Raw genomic sequence first — 20,134 nt, forward strand, 5'->3', positions numbered from 1 at the left:
GCATATAACTGATGACATTTTCTTTTCTACCATTTTTATGTATGGGACATATATTAGCCATTTTCCATGCTTGTGGGAACGTGCCCTCACGTATTGCCCAATTGAAAAGAATATGTAGTGGCCTAGAAAGAGGAGTTGCACCAATTTTTAGAATAACATTACTAATATCTGTCTCTTATACACATCTAGATGTGTATAAGCAAAAACTATATCTTCCTAGAATCCAAGATGTTTGAAAAGATGAAGGAAGCCAACAAACATGCCATTACACTGTTTGTGACTTTCTAGTTGAAAAATAAGAGTTTATAACCTCATTCATTTTGAAGGGGTATTTCTCTCGCTAATCTGCCATTATATGCATGGTTTATTATACGTGTAAATATAAAAGAATAATGTATTTTGTGAAAAAATAAAGGAATGATTATTTATAGAATTTTTGTGTGGTCTTTATTGATTTGTGGTCTATTGAAATTATTTCCAAGGAGTCAATTTAACCCCAAAAATGGAGTTAAATTTAACTCCAAAAGTGGAGTTAATAAAAAAAGGTACAGAACGACTCCTTTTCTGGAGTAATATTTACTCTTGTATTTTTACTCCCCAAAGGGAGTAATATTAACTCCAAAAAGGGATGGGAATCACCCTCTTTTTGGAGTTAATGTTACTCCCTTTGGAGAGTAAAAATATGAGAGTAAATATTACTCCAGAAAAGGAGTCGTTCTGTACCTTTTATTAACTCCACTTTTGGAGTTAAATTGACTCCTTGAAATTAACAGTGATTATCCATAAGGTAAAATTACTGGAATTTCTTAATACTCTTCTATGGTTATTATTCTTAATATTTGATGGTACTATTATGGCTGTTTTTCCATGCCATGTTCTATAAAGAAGTGATTGTCTAGCAACAAACCTTCTATGTTGTAGGATAGGCCAATTCAATATTTTTGAATCTCCGTAATACTACTATTTCTTTCATAATTTTAGTGGCGTATCGAGCTGCTTTATTTTGAATCGATTGTATTTTGTTGATTTGTTATTGTTGATATGGATCCCATACTGTCTGCGCATATTCCAACGTGGGTCTAACGAATGTAGTGCAAGATTTATTTTCAATTTCAATAGGGCAATTACGAAAGTTTCTTCTTAGCATGTTAAGCGTGTTGTTTGCTTTTTTGGTCATTCTGTCAATATGAGCTCCCCATGTTAAGTTGTTGGTAAGCTCAATTCCAAGATAACTAAGTTGTTTTGTTGATTGGAGAATAACATTACTCATTGTATATTTATAATGCTGATTGTTTTTTTTTTTATTGCTTATTTTAATCACTTGGCATTTGTTGGGGTTAAATTTCATTTGCCATTTATTGGACCATTCCACTACTTTATCTAGATCATCTTGTAGTTGTTTGGCATTGATAGCGACCAGGTAGTACGAACCAACGAGAGTGCATGCAGCAGCGTGGTCTACCGCATTAGTAGTAGGCGCCTAGGTCCTACTAAATTTACCTTCGATAAAAACCAAATTATTTTCGCTGGCATTCTCCCATTTAACATAATATTGTTTTATTTCTCATTATAACGTCTGTATACTTTATGGACCTTTCTGTCGACTTTACCGTTAAGCAAGTTAATTATCCGTTATTCTAGTGAAGTAAGTCACTTAACGATAATTGACTTAAGCCTCTATATACCCATATATAACGTTAAAGAACGCAGTACACTTTTCAGAAAAGAGTAGGGGATTGTCTCCCGGTGTACTGCCCAATCACGACCAGAAGGACCCCACTGGAAATAAGTCTTTTTCTAGACTTCCGTGGGCTATCCTCGGTGTTTACACCGAATAAATCCAATCCAATCAAATGACATTTTTGTGTCTGGAGTAAATGTTGAATAGTAATACAGTATCTACCTAAATAAGTAACCAGTCGCATTCATATTTGGCGTTTGTGTTAGCTGGTTAACTTCTTAATTATACTGTACATATGCAAAATTTAAACTTGTGAAAATAAAATAAAAAAACTAAGATTTTGTCAAATGACTAAGGTTTTGTTAAAAAACTAAGGTTTTGTTAAAAAAGTTGCTTTTTGGGCCATTTTTGAGAAGTAATATTTCATAAAGTACTACACCTGATGTCATCTATTTCATGAAATAGATAGACAATTGGGTTGGTAACACAAAGCGAAAAAGTTAACACGCATAAATAAACCCAAATTGAATGAGACCAACTATAAATGTGTGATTACTTCATTTTCTATTAAAATTATTGTCGTCTGTGAATTACTCAACCATTATGTAATCATATTTCAATTAGAGGTAGTAGTTGGGTGGCTTGTGAACATGTACGATTTAAACTTGCTAAACGAAATATACCATTCATGAATGAAGGTCAAATATTGAGGTTTATTTAATACGGGAAAAGTGAATTAACAAATTTAAAAAAAATATGGATTTCGGTAAAATTCCCAAATGTATGTCACTATAGAAGTTTCATAACTTCATGGAGTGGCTATAGTGAAGTGACTAGATAATATGCAGGTACAATTTTCACACAGTGGAATAATTCAATGAGTTGTAATTGAAATATTGCAATTTCTTCAATTTTTTTATGTAAATAGTAAGCTATATGATTTTTAAAAATATCACTAGCAATAACATTAAGAGTATACTTAAAACAGTACAACTAATTAACTGAAATAATAAACTTTAGATGATTGTGCATGGAGTGTTTTATGTGTAATCATAATGACTAATCAATTAATTGTTCATAAACTAATGGTTATTCATGTCAAACTGTTTACTGTCAAACCGAGTATGTGATACTGTAAAAAAAATCTTGTGATGGCAAAATAAAATGAGAATAATGAGCTGGATATTGTTAATTTCATTCTTTTTGGTGATGATGTTTATTTTTTTTTTTTTACTGTTATTGTAAAATAAAAAAATATTTAACTAAAAGACATGTACTGTTCAACCATATCATGTTTATTTATTTACTTTGTTATGTTACCATGACACTTAACTATCAAGCTGCAATCTGGAAAATATGAAATCTAGTAGCCAAGTACCTGTCAAAATGCAACTACTGTATTATTTATTTACAGCACTCTTTATCTGCAATTGCCAAAATTCTATATAGTTTATTCTCCAAAGAAAGAATGACTCATGAACAATCATCATAAATATATTAAAGACACACAATCTAGTAAAATATCGAATTATTTTCAAAATTATTCTCACTGTTCACAAATGTATCTATGGTTTTTCTCCTAACTATTTATATGGTTTTCTCGAACAACGTATCCTACATGTACAACACGTTTCTCTTCATCTGTACATTTCATTATACCACGTTACAACAACAGAATTGGAGGTTTTTTATTTCCTTGGTATGCTTCTAAACTTGGGAATAAGTTTCCAACTGACCTTAGAGATATCTCTGATCCTAATCTTTTTAAACGTGCACTCAAGACTTACTTGTTTGCCTATGCCTACCATTGTTTTCCTGAATTATTGAGGCTTAGCTTGCGCTTCGTAATTTCAAGGGAAAGGCGCAATGTAAATATCTAATATCAGTACCAGTATCAGATAGGCCCTATGTGGATTGAATATGAACATTCCCATACTTATCTATACCAAGGAAATTGGCATAAGACACGTGGGCCCCTTGTGGAGTAAATGTGGGTATTTCCATATTTATCTGCCAATGTATTTGGCATATGGGGCCCATGAAGATTAAACATGGGCACTACCGCATTCTGCGACTGATGGAAGCAGCATCTCAATCACATGTTTAATTCCCCCTCATGAATATACGGAACCCTCATGAATATGCGGAACATGTTTTGTCTCACAAAACATGTTTTGTAAAAGACAAAACCATGTTTGTCTTTTACAAAACGTGTTTTTTAAGCTACAAAACATGTTTTTTGTTTGAGTGAACGACAAAACACTGTCTTCCATAACACGATTTTTTCTGTTTACAACACATAGTTTCTGGCTTACAGAGTTAAATTATATGACAAAACAAGTTGTGTCTTATAGAGCCCTCCCAAAGACACACTACCTTTTTTGTCATGTTTGTAGGAGACAGACCATGTTTTGTAATTACAAACACTTTTGTTTCTTACAAAACACGTTTTGTTAAAGACAAACATTGTTTTGTCTTTTACAAAACATGTTTTGTATATGCAAACATAGTAAAGTAAGATTTATAAATTTCTCAATCAACATGGTTTTGTCTTTTACAAAACATAATTTGTAATTTGTAACATGGTTTTGTCTTCACAAAACATGTTTTGTTTATGACAAACGTGGTTTTTTGTCTTCACAAAACATATTTTGTATATTTAAACATGGTTTTGTCCTCACAAAACATATTTTGAATCGACAGACACGGTTTCTCTTTTACAAAAGATGTTTTGTAAGCCAAACATAGTTTTGTCCTTACAAAACATGTTTTGAACAAACAACTTTGTTTTGTATAGAAAAAAATGGTTTTGTTTTTTTACAAAACATGCTTTGTATAGACAAAAATAGTTTTGTTTTCTTACAAAACATGTTTTGTATAGACAAACATGGTTTTGTTTTTACAAATCATGTTTTGTACAGACAAACATGGTTTTGCTTTTTACAAAACATGTTTTGTACAGACAAACATGATTTTGTCTACTACACATGTTTTGTACAAACAAACATTGTTTTGTCTTTTACAACACACTTTTGCAAAAGATAGACATAGTTTTGTCATTTACAAAACGTGTTTTGTACAGACCCATATGGTTTTGTCTTTTCTAAAACATGTTTTGTACAAACAAACATGGTTTTGTATATTACACAATATGCTTTGTAGAGACAGAATAACTTTCGTATATTACAAAACATGATTTGTCCCTTTAAAAAATGGTTTTGTTTGACAGAACGGGTAGTGTGTCGTTTGGCGCCCCGTAGGTGAAAGATGGTGTGGTCTTGAAAGATAATTGCTATATGTTTTATAGATAATTGGATTATTACAAAAGATGTTAGGGTATCCTTTAGTCTTATTGAGATTTCTTTTGAGATATAACCCCTCAGCCTATTTCAATACACTCTAAGAAAACGTTCCAGCAAGATCTTTCAGTATTACTACCTAATGGTGCATATTATTTGTTAAATTTCCTGTTAGCCGGTTCTATATTAAGGTAAAAAAAGAGATAATAATTAGTACCCGTTTAAAGTTGTCCATACTAGACATATGTCGGGAATTTAATTTGTAACCGTGCATTGGGATAAGATAGTGGAGGATTGAGAATTTAAAAAAATATTGCAAGTTTAAAAAAATAACCATGACACAATAAGAAGCATATACAACTGTCGTTGTTTTTATTAATTTTTTGTTGATTTCAAATTATCATAAAACAGATTTTTCGCTTGGGTTAATTGAAATAAATTTATTAAGAATTGATGTAATCAGGCCCGTAGCCAGGTCATTTCAATGGGAGGGGGGCTTCCCTGGGCGTGGGGTCCAAGGGCCTGCCTAAGGGCCACGGTGGGGTTGGGGGCGAAACCACATACGCCGGAGCAGGTTTTGTGTTTAATGGGTCTATATAATGTTTTAAAAGCAGTTATGTTTTTAAAAAGATCTATGTAATAAAAAGGTGGTAATATAATAAAATTAGAAAATATTTTCTGAGAATTGGCATGTTTAAATAACACCGAAAGATATAAAAAAAAACCCTCATCGCATAATCAATATCAATATACTCAACACATGTATTATTATAAAACAAAAAAAAAGCTATTCTTTTTCTTCTTCCTCCTCTTCCTCTTCCTATTCTTCTTCTACTACTTCTTCTTGGCTCTCATTTTGTACACTGAAAATAATAGTACTATTTTACTACATGGCTAAAAAAGCACAAATATTGTCATTATTACTGACAGGGTCCAAAATATAGCATCATATTCAATACGTTATCTGACATCATGAGAACCTAAACTTTAATACAATTATTTGTTATATTTTAGGCCTAATTCGAAATTATTATTTTAAGACTTTAATATAATAGGCTACATACTGATTAATAATAGCTGGGATTTGATGCACATTTTAGAATTAATAGTCGTTTTTATTATATCTTCCTGAATATTTATTGTCTGCTAAATAAAATATGAATTATAAGCATCTTTAGAAATACAATTTCTACAATATTAATCTTGTTTTTATATAGATAAATGTTCGATAAATTCTATCTTACATAAAAAAAAAAACCAAATTCTGCGCGTCTATTTTCATTCTAATCAATGGCGTTTGTAAACGTGCACTGACGTCATCGTCGAATTCAATGACTTTCGACGGTAAGCTGTCCTACCTGCCCCGGTCCCAGGCCAACCAATAATAATTAACAAAATGTGTTTTTTTTTTTAAATATAGGTCTATGGCGCATTTTGTACATGCACTTCAACTTTTACAACAAAAGCCTAGGCCTAGTACCTGTAGTACGTTCTACTGTACTTAGGCATACACTAATTTGTTGTCGTCGGGGTATAATTCTGTCTCTAAATGAACGAGGAGCGAACCTAGCTAGTTAACATCTAGGCTAGGCTATGGTTTTTGAAATCAATAACCCACCTTAAAGGACTATCTGTCGTTGTCTTCTTTGCAACAGCGGACGAAAAAAAAAGTCAGTTATTCTAGGACGTTTCATGATTCTTTATCACTAAAAATTAACAAACACTCGTTTTGACGCACTCCGTTCTGTAGTGTGTGTCTGCTGTTGAAAACAAACTTCCTAGCCTAATTCTGTGACTGGCTATGATGCCTGAGATGGACCATGTTGATTTATTATTAATATTTTGTTTGGGATAGAAAAAAGGAGAGTCAATTTTTCCAAAATGCTCCAACAGCACATAGTTTCGTGTGCACTATAGACAGTATGGCTATGAAATTTACTAACCACACAATCCACAATCAGGTGACTAAGTCGCAAAACTTTATTTGCATTTGGTGGATTAATTCGCAAAACTTTATCTTCGTTTGGTGGCACCATTTACTTTAGGTAGAAGGCGACCGGTTTCGTTAACGGTTGGTACATTTCTTACAAACATTCAGCCAAAGGCCAGTGAAAGTTGAGACGGCAGCCGGGTTTTTATCGATGTTTGCCATTTTTATGTGTGCCATCGTAAAGTCATGGTTTGTTGGAGTTGCGTTCAATTTAAATCTCCGAACTTCTGAAGCTGAGATATTCTATGAATGTAGGTTTGTATCGCAGGCTACAAATTAAAAACGGGTGACCAAATAATGAATTAGGTGCTAAATTTTGATTTAATGCTAGATAAGTTAAAAACAGACATTCCGTAGCGAACCCCCGACAATTCGAGGGGGTTCGCTAGAAAACAGGGGGGTTCTCTAGAAAAGGGGGGTTCGCCCGAACCATAACTCCCCTCCACCTGGCTACGGGCCTGGTCATCATTGGATGGATGGACGGATGGATGGAGGGATGGAATTATTCAGTGTAAACACCAAGCATAATCCACGAACGTCTAGAAGACTTATTTCCAGTGGGGTCGAAAGAATGTGCGCTATCGTAACTTGCACTTCAGCCCTCCCGCTGGAACACAAGGACAGCAGCGATGGGAATTGAACCGGGGACTCCACGGGTCAGCGCACATACAATGTCTACCACCAGATTAGCCAGATATGCCAATCCCAACTTCAAGCTGTTAGCTAATGTCGCCGGGATAGGGGAACCATATTTAGGGGACACCCCTATTAACGTGACAATTATTTTGGATTCTGAAGGTTCCCCTTAATAAGGTTCTACTGTATTATTATTATTATTAATTATTATTATTATTATTATTATTATTATTATTATTATTATTATTATTATTATTATTATTATTATTATTATTATTATTATTGCATGGTTAGGCTATTCTACTGGGTTTTAGTCAAAGGCGAGTCAAATGGCCTCCCGGCACCCTCGCCTATATTTCTGGTGGTAGAACAAGTCTTCTCTGATAAGGACTATAAACCGTAGGCCGAGTTTATACAATGGCTTGTGTGATAAAAAAAAAAAACCCAGTACATCATTCGAGACGAGTAGGGGGATACCCCGGTGTACTCTAACAGAGAGCCCCTGTGGTGGACGACGAGAGTTGTTGGCAATGGATTACCGGGTAGTACAGACACAGAGGGGTAAGGAAAGTCATTGATCGAGTTCAAAGTCCACATATCAAGCGCCCTGTGCATCTTACGTTAGATGGATATGGCGCTACATAAAACTACATTATTATTTTATTAAAACGATTTGATTGATCGGTTGGTTAGTTTTCTTGCATATATGGTAATTGATAACACTATAGGGTCTTATTTATAATTTACCTTAACTGCTAACTGGTCAATCTTTTCTTTGGTACTCTGAAAGATAGTAAGTAAAAAATAAATTTTAAAGTACATTAATTTTACGCACTAAAATATTCATTATCACTGCCATTACTGTAATTTATTTAACTTATTTTTAATTGTTTAATTTAAAATTATTATGTGTTCATTCCACGTCTATTCATGCAGGAAACCCCTATCAAAATATTTTTTATATAAGTTTATAATAATGTCATTTCTTGCCACCAGCATGGTTTCCTGAAGATATGCTCATATAAAAACAATTTCTAGAGTGCCTTTCTAAATGAGGGCAACCCTGATCAGTTATACAAAAACCTGCTTTCCACAGGGTCCCTCAAGCACCAATACAAAAATACATACATAACAAGTCATTTACATTATCAGTATATAAAAAGTAAGGAATCACACAATAACAACCAGCTTACAATTAAATTAAAACAGTTAACTATGCAACCTACAAATATATAGAAGTCAACGGCAGGAATTTAAAAGAAAAAAATTCATGCACAATTTGGTGTAAAAAGTGAATAATACAAGAAATAAAATTTAAAAAGTTAAATAACAATTTATAAAAATGTATAAAAAGTAGAAAAGTATAATCAATTTGTAAAATAGTTTGGTTTTTCACAAATTATTTGAAAGTATAATAACATCCGTCTTTGCCAAGTACATCAATCTAGTTATCGCTTGAGAATATGTTCCTTGAGCTTAGATTTAAACATGTTCACTTTTTCTGCCTCTCTAATAGCGACAGAAAGAGCATTCCAAAATCCAGAGCAATAGATAGAAAGAGTTGCGACATTGAGAATTTAGAAGCCATTTTGTTTCATACGCGATGCGCGTTCTGTGTCTAACATGATGTGCGTTCCTTTGTATAATATTGTATAATACATTTAGCGGCCTCCTGTATAGTTTAATTTCATTTAATCTTTTTAGCAGTCGAATTTCATGTAACTATTTATAGATTTTTTTTAATGATTTCACTACTTTAAGCAGTTTTTTAATCCTCGCCGATAGACCGAGAGAGCCCCTCGATGGCAAGCATTCTTTAATTATGCAATCCTTTAGTAGCTCCTATTATTTTTGCAAATAACTGATATGTGACGACCAGCAAAAATTAATTAAATATGTATATCAAAATGTAATTTAAATCCGTTTAGTGTATATACAATTTTGCTCTTTAAATTTGAGTATGAGCGAGCCCTATACAAATCTTAAGTTATTAATTTGATTATTATTATTTATAAATATTATAATAGTATAGGTCAGTTGGCCGCAATATATAAACTGTGCTTTGCTGTATACATGGGTACACCATGACCATATCTGTCTCTTATACACATCTAGATGTGTATAAGAGACAGAATTAAGTGTGTGAAATTAATATGCAATGTACGTAACACATATACTTTGCATGTGTTCATCGGGAAGATTATGAAACAAAATGGACGGTGTGTACCACGTGACTTTCGTAAACCAAGGAGCGGAATGTCACAACTCTTTATATATATGGCTCTGCCAAAATCCACCCCTCCCCATCCCCTCCCCTTATATAACGTGGATCTCTTTGCAGTTTCAATATTTGCTTTTAAAATTACGGAGGTTTCCATTTAACTTCGACCTTGTATGTTGACATTGTAAGACCTTTTTACCCTTTCTATTATGTATGGCGGACTAAGACAATAATACATTTAGAAAGTAAGTGGCTCTTTTTTATACAAATCTTGCACGTGGAAATCTCTTAATCGATAAGCCATAGTCATCCTTGCGGCCGGCCATGTTTTGCAAGACTTGCATCCTGTTTACATATTTATCTGGAGCAGAACTCCAGAGAGAATAACAGTACTCAAGCAATGGCAGTATCAGTGCATTGTATAACATCTTACGTGTATTGAAATCTACAAAGTATCCTATTCTGTATAGTAATCCTATCTTTTGAGATAGTTTGCTTGCAAGATGATCAATATGTTTTTCCCAGTTAAGAGATGGGTCGAAAAATACCCCAAGGTACTTATATTCAGTTACACTTTGTAAAGGGTTTCCATTAAGCTGAAGGTTAATATTACCTGTTTGGGTTAGCTTTTGGGGTGTGCCGAAAGTCATAACCTTGGTCTTGGACACATTAACAGACATGTGATTTACCTGCATCCACCTATTTACACCGATTAGTCCCTCCCTCAGGTGATCTTCAACCTTACCTTTGCAATCTGCCACATACATCAACACTGTGTTGTCGGCATAAAGCGCGATTTTACAATGCTTAATTGCTTGCAGTAAGTCATTGGTGAATATTATAAACAATAAGGGTCATTCCTGATGATGACATAATTAATGTCGAAATATTGAATCCCAACACGATGGCGTGTATTTCAATACTTGGAGTATGTATTATACTTTCTTAAGGGTCCATGTATTATACTGATTTGGGGCACACCAATAGATACTGGCCTTGGATCTGACAGCAGAGAGTGTTCATTTAAATAGTCGGAAAAACATGTTTGAGCTTTATCTTGGATACAATAAAAGTAAAGTTTCTTTAGTAATACTGAGTGGTTCACAACATCGAAAGCCTTCTTAAGAATGGTTGTCCATAAAAATCAAAGATTTGGTGGCAGATGTCAAAAAATGGATTTCTCTCAAATTTTTTTTACCATGAATAGATACTTAGATAAAAAGCATATCTATGACATTTGTTTAATTTTTTAGCCTTCGTTGTAATGGCAACGACCCATTATCTAATTTTTATCGTTTTTGTCAATTTTGGACATTTTCAAAAGTGAAAAAACACTGACTTTCAGACCTTATTTAACAAAAAGAACATGCACTATATATATTTTGGTGATCATCCATGTAAATAGCCAGGTATTAACTTTCATTTATCGCAACAACAAAAAATTTTGTAAAAAAATCTGTTTGGAAGATACCATTATTTACAAAAGGGTTTTTTTCTCAAAATATATATTTTTTTAAAGTATGCATCAGAAACCTATCTGTAGCTTCCAAAGTGGTGCACACATATCCACCATCTTCCATATTTTGATAGTCAATAGTTGTCCAAACAATAATCAAGAATAAAAGTTGTGGGTAATTTAAACACGTGAATGCGGTATTGCCAGAAAAAAACGTCATTTTTTGAATAAAAATATATCATTTTTTACTGAATAGATAACACTATACATCAACATAAATTTATTTAAAAATAATGTTACTACAGTTACATAAATAGTCTAACAATATGTTAAGAAATGTGTTGCCGGGCTCATTTCAAGTAATTTAAAACTTAATTTTGTACTGTATTGTCAGAAAATAGCACTGTTTTTATTGAAAATTAACATAAATATACATTATTTTAATGAACAGTTAACGCTATAAAATATAATATAATTCATTAACCATAACAAATATAGTTACCTGACTAGTTTAACAACATGCTAAGGAATGTTTTGTAGGGTTACTGTATTGCCAGAAAAAGCAGCATGTTTTCATTAAAAAATATTGTAAATATTAATTTTTTTACTGTACGGAAAATGCTATAATATAAAATATAGGCCCTAATTCATGTCACCATAATATTACTATATATACGACTATTATAACAACATGTGTTGCCAGGTTTATTTCAAGTATGTTAAACTTACTGCATTACATGTAAAGCAAACAACTTAATTTAACTTTCTGAAAAAACAAAAAAACAAAAAACAAATTCAAACTCTGACAAAAGCAATCCATGATAAATTCGCTTTCAACGACGAGTTATGCTTTTCAACTTAGGAAGACTCAATTTAATTGTAGAATTCACCATAGAAAGTTAATTTTGCCAATTGGATGTTAAAGATCCACTCTTTCTTGGACAAGCATTTTGAGGTTGTCTATTGCGATTCCTCTTCGGCAGCTTAAAGAATATCTTCATTTGACTCGTCAACAGTTTTGTAGCCTATAGTGTACTATTTTGTCTTGACACTTCTCTAATAGCTTTACATCTTTTGCTCAGATATTCTGATGGTTGAGATAACTCACTGTCGTCCCTAGCTATTTTCATGTTTTTCTCAACCCCTGACACTGACTATTTGGAATTCCTTTTGAATATATTCTTTTTATTGTTTCTGAAAATCTTTTCTTGTTTTCTTTGAATGTGAAGGTGCGTATTTAATAAGTGTTGAATATCTTTTCAGTAAACTTCTATCAGATTACTCTTCATATTCTTCATATCCACACCTATTTACTTAATATGGTAATACATGGTACAACACAAGATTTAAATATTTCACTCCATGCACTTTTTGTCCAATTGTTCTTATGATCACATTCTTAAATATCTATTTCGCTTAGGAATACAACAATCAGCCTTCTTACCGCCTCCTTGTAGAACTGAACTTTTCAAATCTTCTTCCATATTCTCTTAATGTCTATCTGTCTTCTGCCAACAATTCCTCCATTTATACTATTCTGCTACATTGATCTATTGTTTAATTTGTTTTTTTGGCCATTGCAAATATATATTGATGAATATAAATGTAATGTTTCTTGTATGGCAGGTAATAGTCGACTGATGGCTTTTGGAGCAAATGAAAATTTAATTGAAAGATTAGACATTAGAAGATAAAAATGCTACCATGGGAATATGCAAGTGTCGGTTGAAAGCCTTTTAGCATAACCTAATTCTGCTTTGTCCAACAGTGTTTGATTCTCAGGTCTGTATTCAAGTGTTCCTGTAACTATCTGATTTTCTAGTGTACAGAAGCTTATGTAAGACTTTATAAATCTATCTTTGGGACAGAAAAACAAATGATTATTAAACGTATCCTTCATTTCTAAGTGCACACATTGGTAGGTGTTGGCAAACAGGTTGATCAGACACCTTCGCAGTGATCATTTCCTTAAAAATTCCATTGTATTTTGTTGGTTCATGCACACCAAAAGACACTATGGTATCTTTAAAATTTGTTTTCACTCTCTGAACCAGGTAAAATGTCATATGCCCTCCATACTCAAACTGCTGTCAGGGGCGGATTTGGGGGGCGACCTGGCCTTGCCACCCCCCCCCCCTTTTTTGGGAGGTAAAACAAAGGGGGAAAAAAAAGAAAAAAATTAAAGAAAAAGAAAAAAAAATAGCCCAGACAACTCAAATGGTATTTTTGGGCGTCTAAAACACAAACATTTCGGACCCCCTATTACAGTGTTGTCTCGACCAGCCCAGCTTTCGCCCTCCCTGTTGTAAATTCAAAATTATAAAGAAGGCTTATACCACCCCACTTGCAGTGGGGTGGTACTTTTTTCTGTCTATCTGAATCTAAAGCATGTTTCATTCTAAAACCATCTTCAATGACTTGAACTCCGATTTAGGAGAGGGGGGCCGGCCAGGCCCCCCCCCCCCACATTATTTGGGAGGTAAAATAAAGAAAAAAAAAAGAAAAAAATGATATCCCAGACACCAAAAATGGTATTTTTGGGCGTCTAGAACACAAACATTTTGCGGGGGCATACCCCTGGACCCCCTAGGACAGTATTGTCTCGACCAGCCCAACTTTCGGCCCTCCGACTTTAGGACATCTCTGGATCCGCCCCTGCCTGTAGTAAATTCAAAATAATTAAGAAGGCTTATACCATCCCACTTGCAGTTCTCCATATGTTGCAACATTTGAGAAGGTAGGAACAACCTTTTACTGTCTATCTGATTCTAAAGCATGTTTCATTTTAAAACCATAAATTGCATAAATTTGCACATTTACCCTCGTCTTTTCAGCAATTTCTTCTGTTGCAAGTAGTGTAGTTGTACAATGGTAGCAGCAAGAATTGTCGTGTCTTAAATATAGATGTAAGCTTAGGACGCACACTCTTTAGCCATGAAACTATATCTTTCATTATCGCTGTTCTGGGCTTGTGTTTGGAACACCGCAATGCAACAAAAATGTGCCAAGATATTCATTTTCCAAAAAATCTGCTCGAAATTCATTCTCTGCATGCTGTTATCGGACCGCCATCTGGGACATAGGGCATCTTGTCGGGCGAATTCTGGTACCACCTCTACCACGATAACATATTAGGTTTATATTTTTTTCACGATAATTCCTAACTTGTCCCAACAAGAAGGGGTAGGGGTGTTGCATGATGTGGTTAGGGAGGAGAGGGTGTTATTCAGGGACTGGCATTCCCAGGCAGGTTAAGGTGCTGTGAACAACTAGTGACACCACTGACAGAAATTGGTATGTATAAAGCGGTGAAATTATTACAAACTCACCTAAAAAGGGTTTAAAATACCGCTAAAACAGAAAAATGAAAACATTGATACCACAAACATTGTTTTTTTTTAAAAATCACAACATTAATTAAAGTATAGAAAAACATTTATTATTGTTGTAATCAAAGGAATTTATGAACATATCAGCAGAGAAAAACTGATAAATTTCACTATTATAATTTATTTTAAATGAAAAATGCCAGTTTTTCTGGCAACACTGCTCGTACGTTTTTTAATTACCCACATTTTTAAAACTGGAATTCTCTAAAAGCATTAGAACTATCTATTTGTAGAAAATCAGTTCTAAAAAAGCACCACTTTGAGGTTTATGAGCACTTAAAGTTTGGACGTTTTTCATAATTTGAAAAAAAAAAAGAAAAACACCCCTTTTTAAAAACATGGTATCTCTAAACTACGTAATCCAAAAAAAAAAACATTTTAAAATATGCAACAGATACCCAATGTATTGACCTTATACATGCACTCAATATTATAAACAATAAAGATATCAGAAATATTGTATCAAATTATTACTAATATTAACATTTAAAAACAGCCAAAAATGACAAAAATTCCCAAAAATACAAATTTACCCGTTGCCATGGAAATATACGCACAAAGTGAATACAACTTTATATTTGATTTCTCTTAACAAAGGTATAGCTATGTGCAACATTTGAAAGAAATCCATTTTTTTGAGTCTGCCACTATTTTTGAACTTTCTTTGATTTTTACAGACTACTGCTCTTAAGATATAAGAAAATCACCCCTGTTATTTCCTATTTATTCATATTTCGATATAATATGGTGTCGGATATGTCAACAATAACAAATTGCAAGAAGAAAAAGCATTGTGTGGCACTGACGTTGATTATCTAGATTTCACCAAGGCCTTTGATTTCGGTCCATATCAGAAGCCATGTTCTCACGATCACTCCTATCCGATGCAAGTCAACGAGAGATCCACTGAAGGTCGCATCGAATTCTATCGTTTGTCTCCACGGTGGATTTCAGCGTAACTTGTAGCGGAAACCCCGCGAAAATAAAAATCACTATACGGAAGCGGTGAGTCATGTAAAGATGGACGACCGGAACGTAATGTTGTTGTTGGGTTTACTTGCAGACACTGCTGTTTCTACGGTTTTTGCTGTATCGAATGATTTATATATGTTAATATTTGTTGATTTAATATTATCATGCCACCCCCCCCCCCTAGTTTAAGTACTCCATGTCGTCCATATTGGTTGTTGTTGTACGGGAGTGAAGCTGTGACAATAAAGGAAAACACACACGACACTTTAAGCTGTCTCTCTTTATTTAGTCTATTTACTTAGTGTAATAATATTGCCGAAAAGCCCACGTACGGTAAGATAGGCGAGTTCTGTTCCGAAACAGAGCTGTTTGAGACGTATGTTCTACGATTAGACGAATACTTTGAGGCGAACGACATGGAGGATGCGGACAAGAAACGTGCTATTTTCAATACCGTCGTTGGTCCATCTACATTCAGGCTCATCGAATAGATTGTTGCTCCAAAGAAACCAAGTGAGGAATTTTTTGACAATATCATTAAAGTATTTAAGGCTCACTTCCAACCGGCTAAATCAAAGATAATGGCTAGATTGGACTATAATTCCAGGAGCATATTAAGTGGCGAAACCGTTTCATCTTACTTGGCCTCCCTCCAATCACTCGCAAAATTTTGTGAATATAGTCAATTATTGAATTTTACGTGACAGGTTGATATGTGGAATAAATCACGTACCGATTCAAAAAGCCCTCTTAGCGAAAGGCGAATCTTTAACACTGGATTCTGCTGTACAACTTGCTCAGGCTATGTAATCAGCTGAAGAGCACGCATAGGCCTAGCACAAACGAACCAACAACAGCACCATCAAGTTGATGCTATAAAATATAGGCCTAATAACATTAGTAAACAACCGCATTCGAATACATCCCAACATGAAGCCCGCCAACCGGGACCCCGCCAACAAACCCCAACACAGCGTACCTGCGGAAATTGTGGATTTTTTACCAACCAAGCCAGTGCCCAGCATACGGCAAGCAGTGTTATAACTGTCAGAAATTTAATCATTTTTCAAAATTATGTAGGTCAGCCCGGTTTGCTACCCAAGTTCATACCATACACAATGGCAGTCAGGTCAGTGAAACTTGTGATTCTGAATTCCATATAACTGAGATTGGTGGTACACTCTATACAAGTAATGAAGTAACAGTAGACGCATACATAAACAACTTATTGACAAAATTCAAACTTAAAACTGGGTGTCTATAAAACGAAGACCAAAGACCCTAAAACGAAGACCCCTATTTTTTCTCTTTCATTTTGATGATAATACGCCAGGTTGTCACAAAGTCAAAATTACGAAATTTTTTGGGTGTCTGTGAAATTTTCAAGGGTCTTCGTTTTATAGACACTCTATATGGGTGTCTACAAAACGAAGACCGAAGACCAGAAAAACGAAGACCCATATTTTTTTCCTTTTAATTGTGATGAAAGTAATGTTTTTAAATCACTTCATATTATGTATATATAGTATTCGTCTTAGCACATTGTTGCCTGAATCTGAGTCAATTGAATGATCTACCCTTTCTTCCAGTTCGTTTTATAGACACCCATATAGGGTGTCTATAAAACGAAGACCCTTGAAAATTTCACAAACAGATGCCCAACAAATTTGGTAATTTTGATTTTGTGACAACCTGGCGTATTATCATCAAAATAAAAGAGAAAAAAATAGGGGTCTTCGTTTTTTGGTCTCTGGTCTTCGGTCTTCGTTTTATAGACACCCACTTAACACTGGGGCAAAGTGCAACGTAATGCCTCTCCGGGTACTGCATGAAGTTGAACCGCATGCAAACATTGACAACACTGCCACAGCTACATTGACATGCTTTAGTGGGACTAAACTGCACAGTCCAGGAACTGTTGAGCTACTTTGCACTATTGCTGGTACACAACGTAAAATCAAATTTAGAGTTGTCGACAAGCACACATCTATTATTCTCGGTCTCCAAGACTGTTTATCATTCAATCTATTAACGTTTAGCTCTGACGTCCATGAACTCACTGATGATCCGTTTGTACAGAACATTGTGACAAGCTACAGTGATCTCTTTGATAACACAACGGTAGGCAAACTGCCTACAACCTATCATATCACCATTGACAATCTTATTGATCCTGCTGTACGTCCTCCCAGAAAAGTTCCCTTTGCCGTGAAAGCGAAAATCATACAAGAACTCAAACACATGACAGACCAAGGTATCATTGCACCAACTACCGAACCAACTCCGTGGGTTTCATCTATGGTGGCCACATACAAAAAACAATCCAACGATATCCGTTTATGCATAGATCCGCGCGATCTTACAGCGTCCACACTATCCTATGCGAAAAGTAGAGTAGATTGCAGCCGAAATCAACGGTGCTACTGTCTTTTCAACGCTAGATGCCAAATCCTCATTTTGGCAGGTGCCTCTAGATGAACCATCATCAAGATTGACGACTTTCAACAACATTGTTGGTCGGCACAGGTTTCTTCGTATGCCTTACGGTATAAACTCTGGATCGGAAGTCTTTCAGCATACAATTGAAAACCTATTTGCTAATCTTCCTTGATTCATAGCTGACATAATGGTTTATGGTAAAACGCAGGCCGAGCATGATACCAACCTGGAGCAAATACTTCAGCGAGCACGTGAAGTAAACTTAAAGCTCAATCTATCAAAGTGTAAATTCCGCGTAAGCAAAGTAACATACTTAGGTCATATCTTCTCGAAAGATGGCATGAAGCCAAACCCAAAGAAGGTCGACGCAATCATCAACATACCTATACCCACCGACATAACAGCAATCTAGCGTTTTCTCGGAATGGTTAACTAGCTAAATACATACCAGGCCTAAGCGACATAGCGGCGCCAGTCAGAGAGTTAACAAAGAAAGAAATCGCATGGCATTGGCATGGCCAGCACGAACACGCATATACACAAATCAAGCAAATGATCGCTGCCGCCCCAACTCTTCGAAATTTTGATATACGCAAACCAATGACGCTGACCTGCGACGCTTCCAAATTCGGTCTAGGTTGTGCCTGTATTCAAGAAAATGGCCCCATTGCCTATGCATCGAGAACCATGTCGACTGCAGAGCAGCGATACAGCCAGATCGAAAAAGAACTTCTTGCTGTTGTTTTTGCCTGCAACAAATTTAGAGACTATATGTATGGTCAACCAGTCACTGTCGAAACGGACCACAAACCGCTTATCACAATATTGAAGAAACCTATGCAAGCCATTCCAGCACGCTTACAGAGAAAGCACTTACAACTACACAATTACGACATCAATCTACTGTACACACGTGGAGCAGAACTGTATGTCGCAGGTACTCTCTCGAGAGAGAGAGCACTACTTGTGCCTAGCAACACTAGCAATAAAACTGATGAACACTTTTAGGTTATGATCATCGAACGCATTTCAGTGTCCAAAAGAAATAGACCTCCAGGAAGCGACCAATGCAGTTACAGCTACTCGCAACTACTATTAGACATGGTTGGCCAGACAAAAGCTATCGCGTCTCTATAGACATACGCACTTACTTCCCCTTTCGAGATGAACTCACTATAAGCGACGATGGTCTAATTTTAAAAGGCCTAAAGGTTTTAATACCAAAACTTCTTCAACCGACATATACACAGATACCTCATGAAGGCCATCCCGCAGCGGAAGCGACCAAACGCCGAGCACGAGACATAGTTTATTGGCCTTGGATGAATGCTGACATGTCAGTTCATGTGCCGTTTGCGACAGTATGAAGCCACGCTCGCAGAAGGAACCCCTCCAGAGCTACACTGTTCCAAAAGCACCCTTTGAAACTATTGGCATTGATCTCTTTCAATGGAATGTTTTGAACTACTTAGCATTAGGTGATGCATATTCCACCTGGTTTGATTTCTGTTCTCTTTCGGACACAACCGCACGAACCATAATTTTAAAGCTCAAAGGCAAATATGCAACGCACGGTGTACCACAGACCATTATAAGCGATAATGCACAGCAATTCGCTGGCCGTGAATTTCAGGCTTTCGCAACAAACTGGAACTTCATTCATATTACCAGTAGCCCTAACTACCCGCAATCGAATGGTCTTGCGGAAAATGCAGTAAAACGTGCCAAACACCTTCTTGAAAAGACCAAACGCGAAAAGTCGGACCTACACAAGAACCTCCTGAACCTCCGTAACGTTCCAACAAGCCCCACTTTGGGTTCACCCGCACAACGTCTCATGTCACGACGTCTCAGGACACCATTACGAGTTTCCGAATTACTCTTCGTCCCAAAAGGCATTAACAACGTCACCAGAAGCTTAGAACAACGTCGCCACACTGTAAAACAATCGTATGACAAACATGCCCGGAAACTTTGCCCTCTTAACCCAAACGAAACCATTCGTATTCAAACAGCCTCTGGATACAATCGACTTGGTACAGTTGTGCAGC

General features: G+C 35.3%; 1 protein-coding gene across 1 annotated transcript in view; it reads right to left on the reverse strand.

Moving 5' to 3' along the window:
- LOC117106355 overlaps positions 1 to 20,134 on the reverse strand; it is a 60,038-nt gene that overhangs the window by 21,058 nt on the left and 18,846 nt on the right. Inside the window, exon 4 of the mRNA XM_033247725.1 lies at positions 8,354 to 8,389. Coding sequence (XP_033103616.1) covers positions 8,354 to 8,389 — 36 coding nt within the window. The remainder of the gene's footprint in view (positions 1 to 8,353; positions 8,390 to 20,134) is intronic.

The sequence above is a fragment of the Anneissia japonica genome, unplaced genomic scaffold (genome assembly GCF_011630105.1).
Source record: "Anneissia japonica isolate Jap-2015-1 unplaced genomic scaffold, ASM1163010v1 scaffold288115_len170739_cov164, whole genome shotgun sequence".
NCBI lineage: Eukaryota > Metazoa > Echinodermata > Crinoidea > Comatulida > Comatulidae > Anneissia > Anneissia japonica.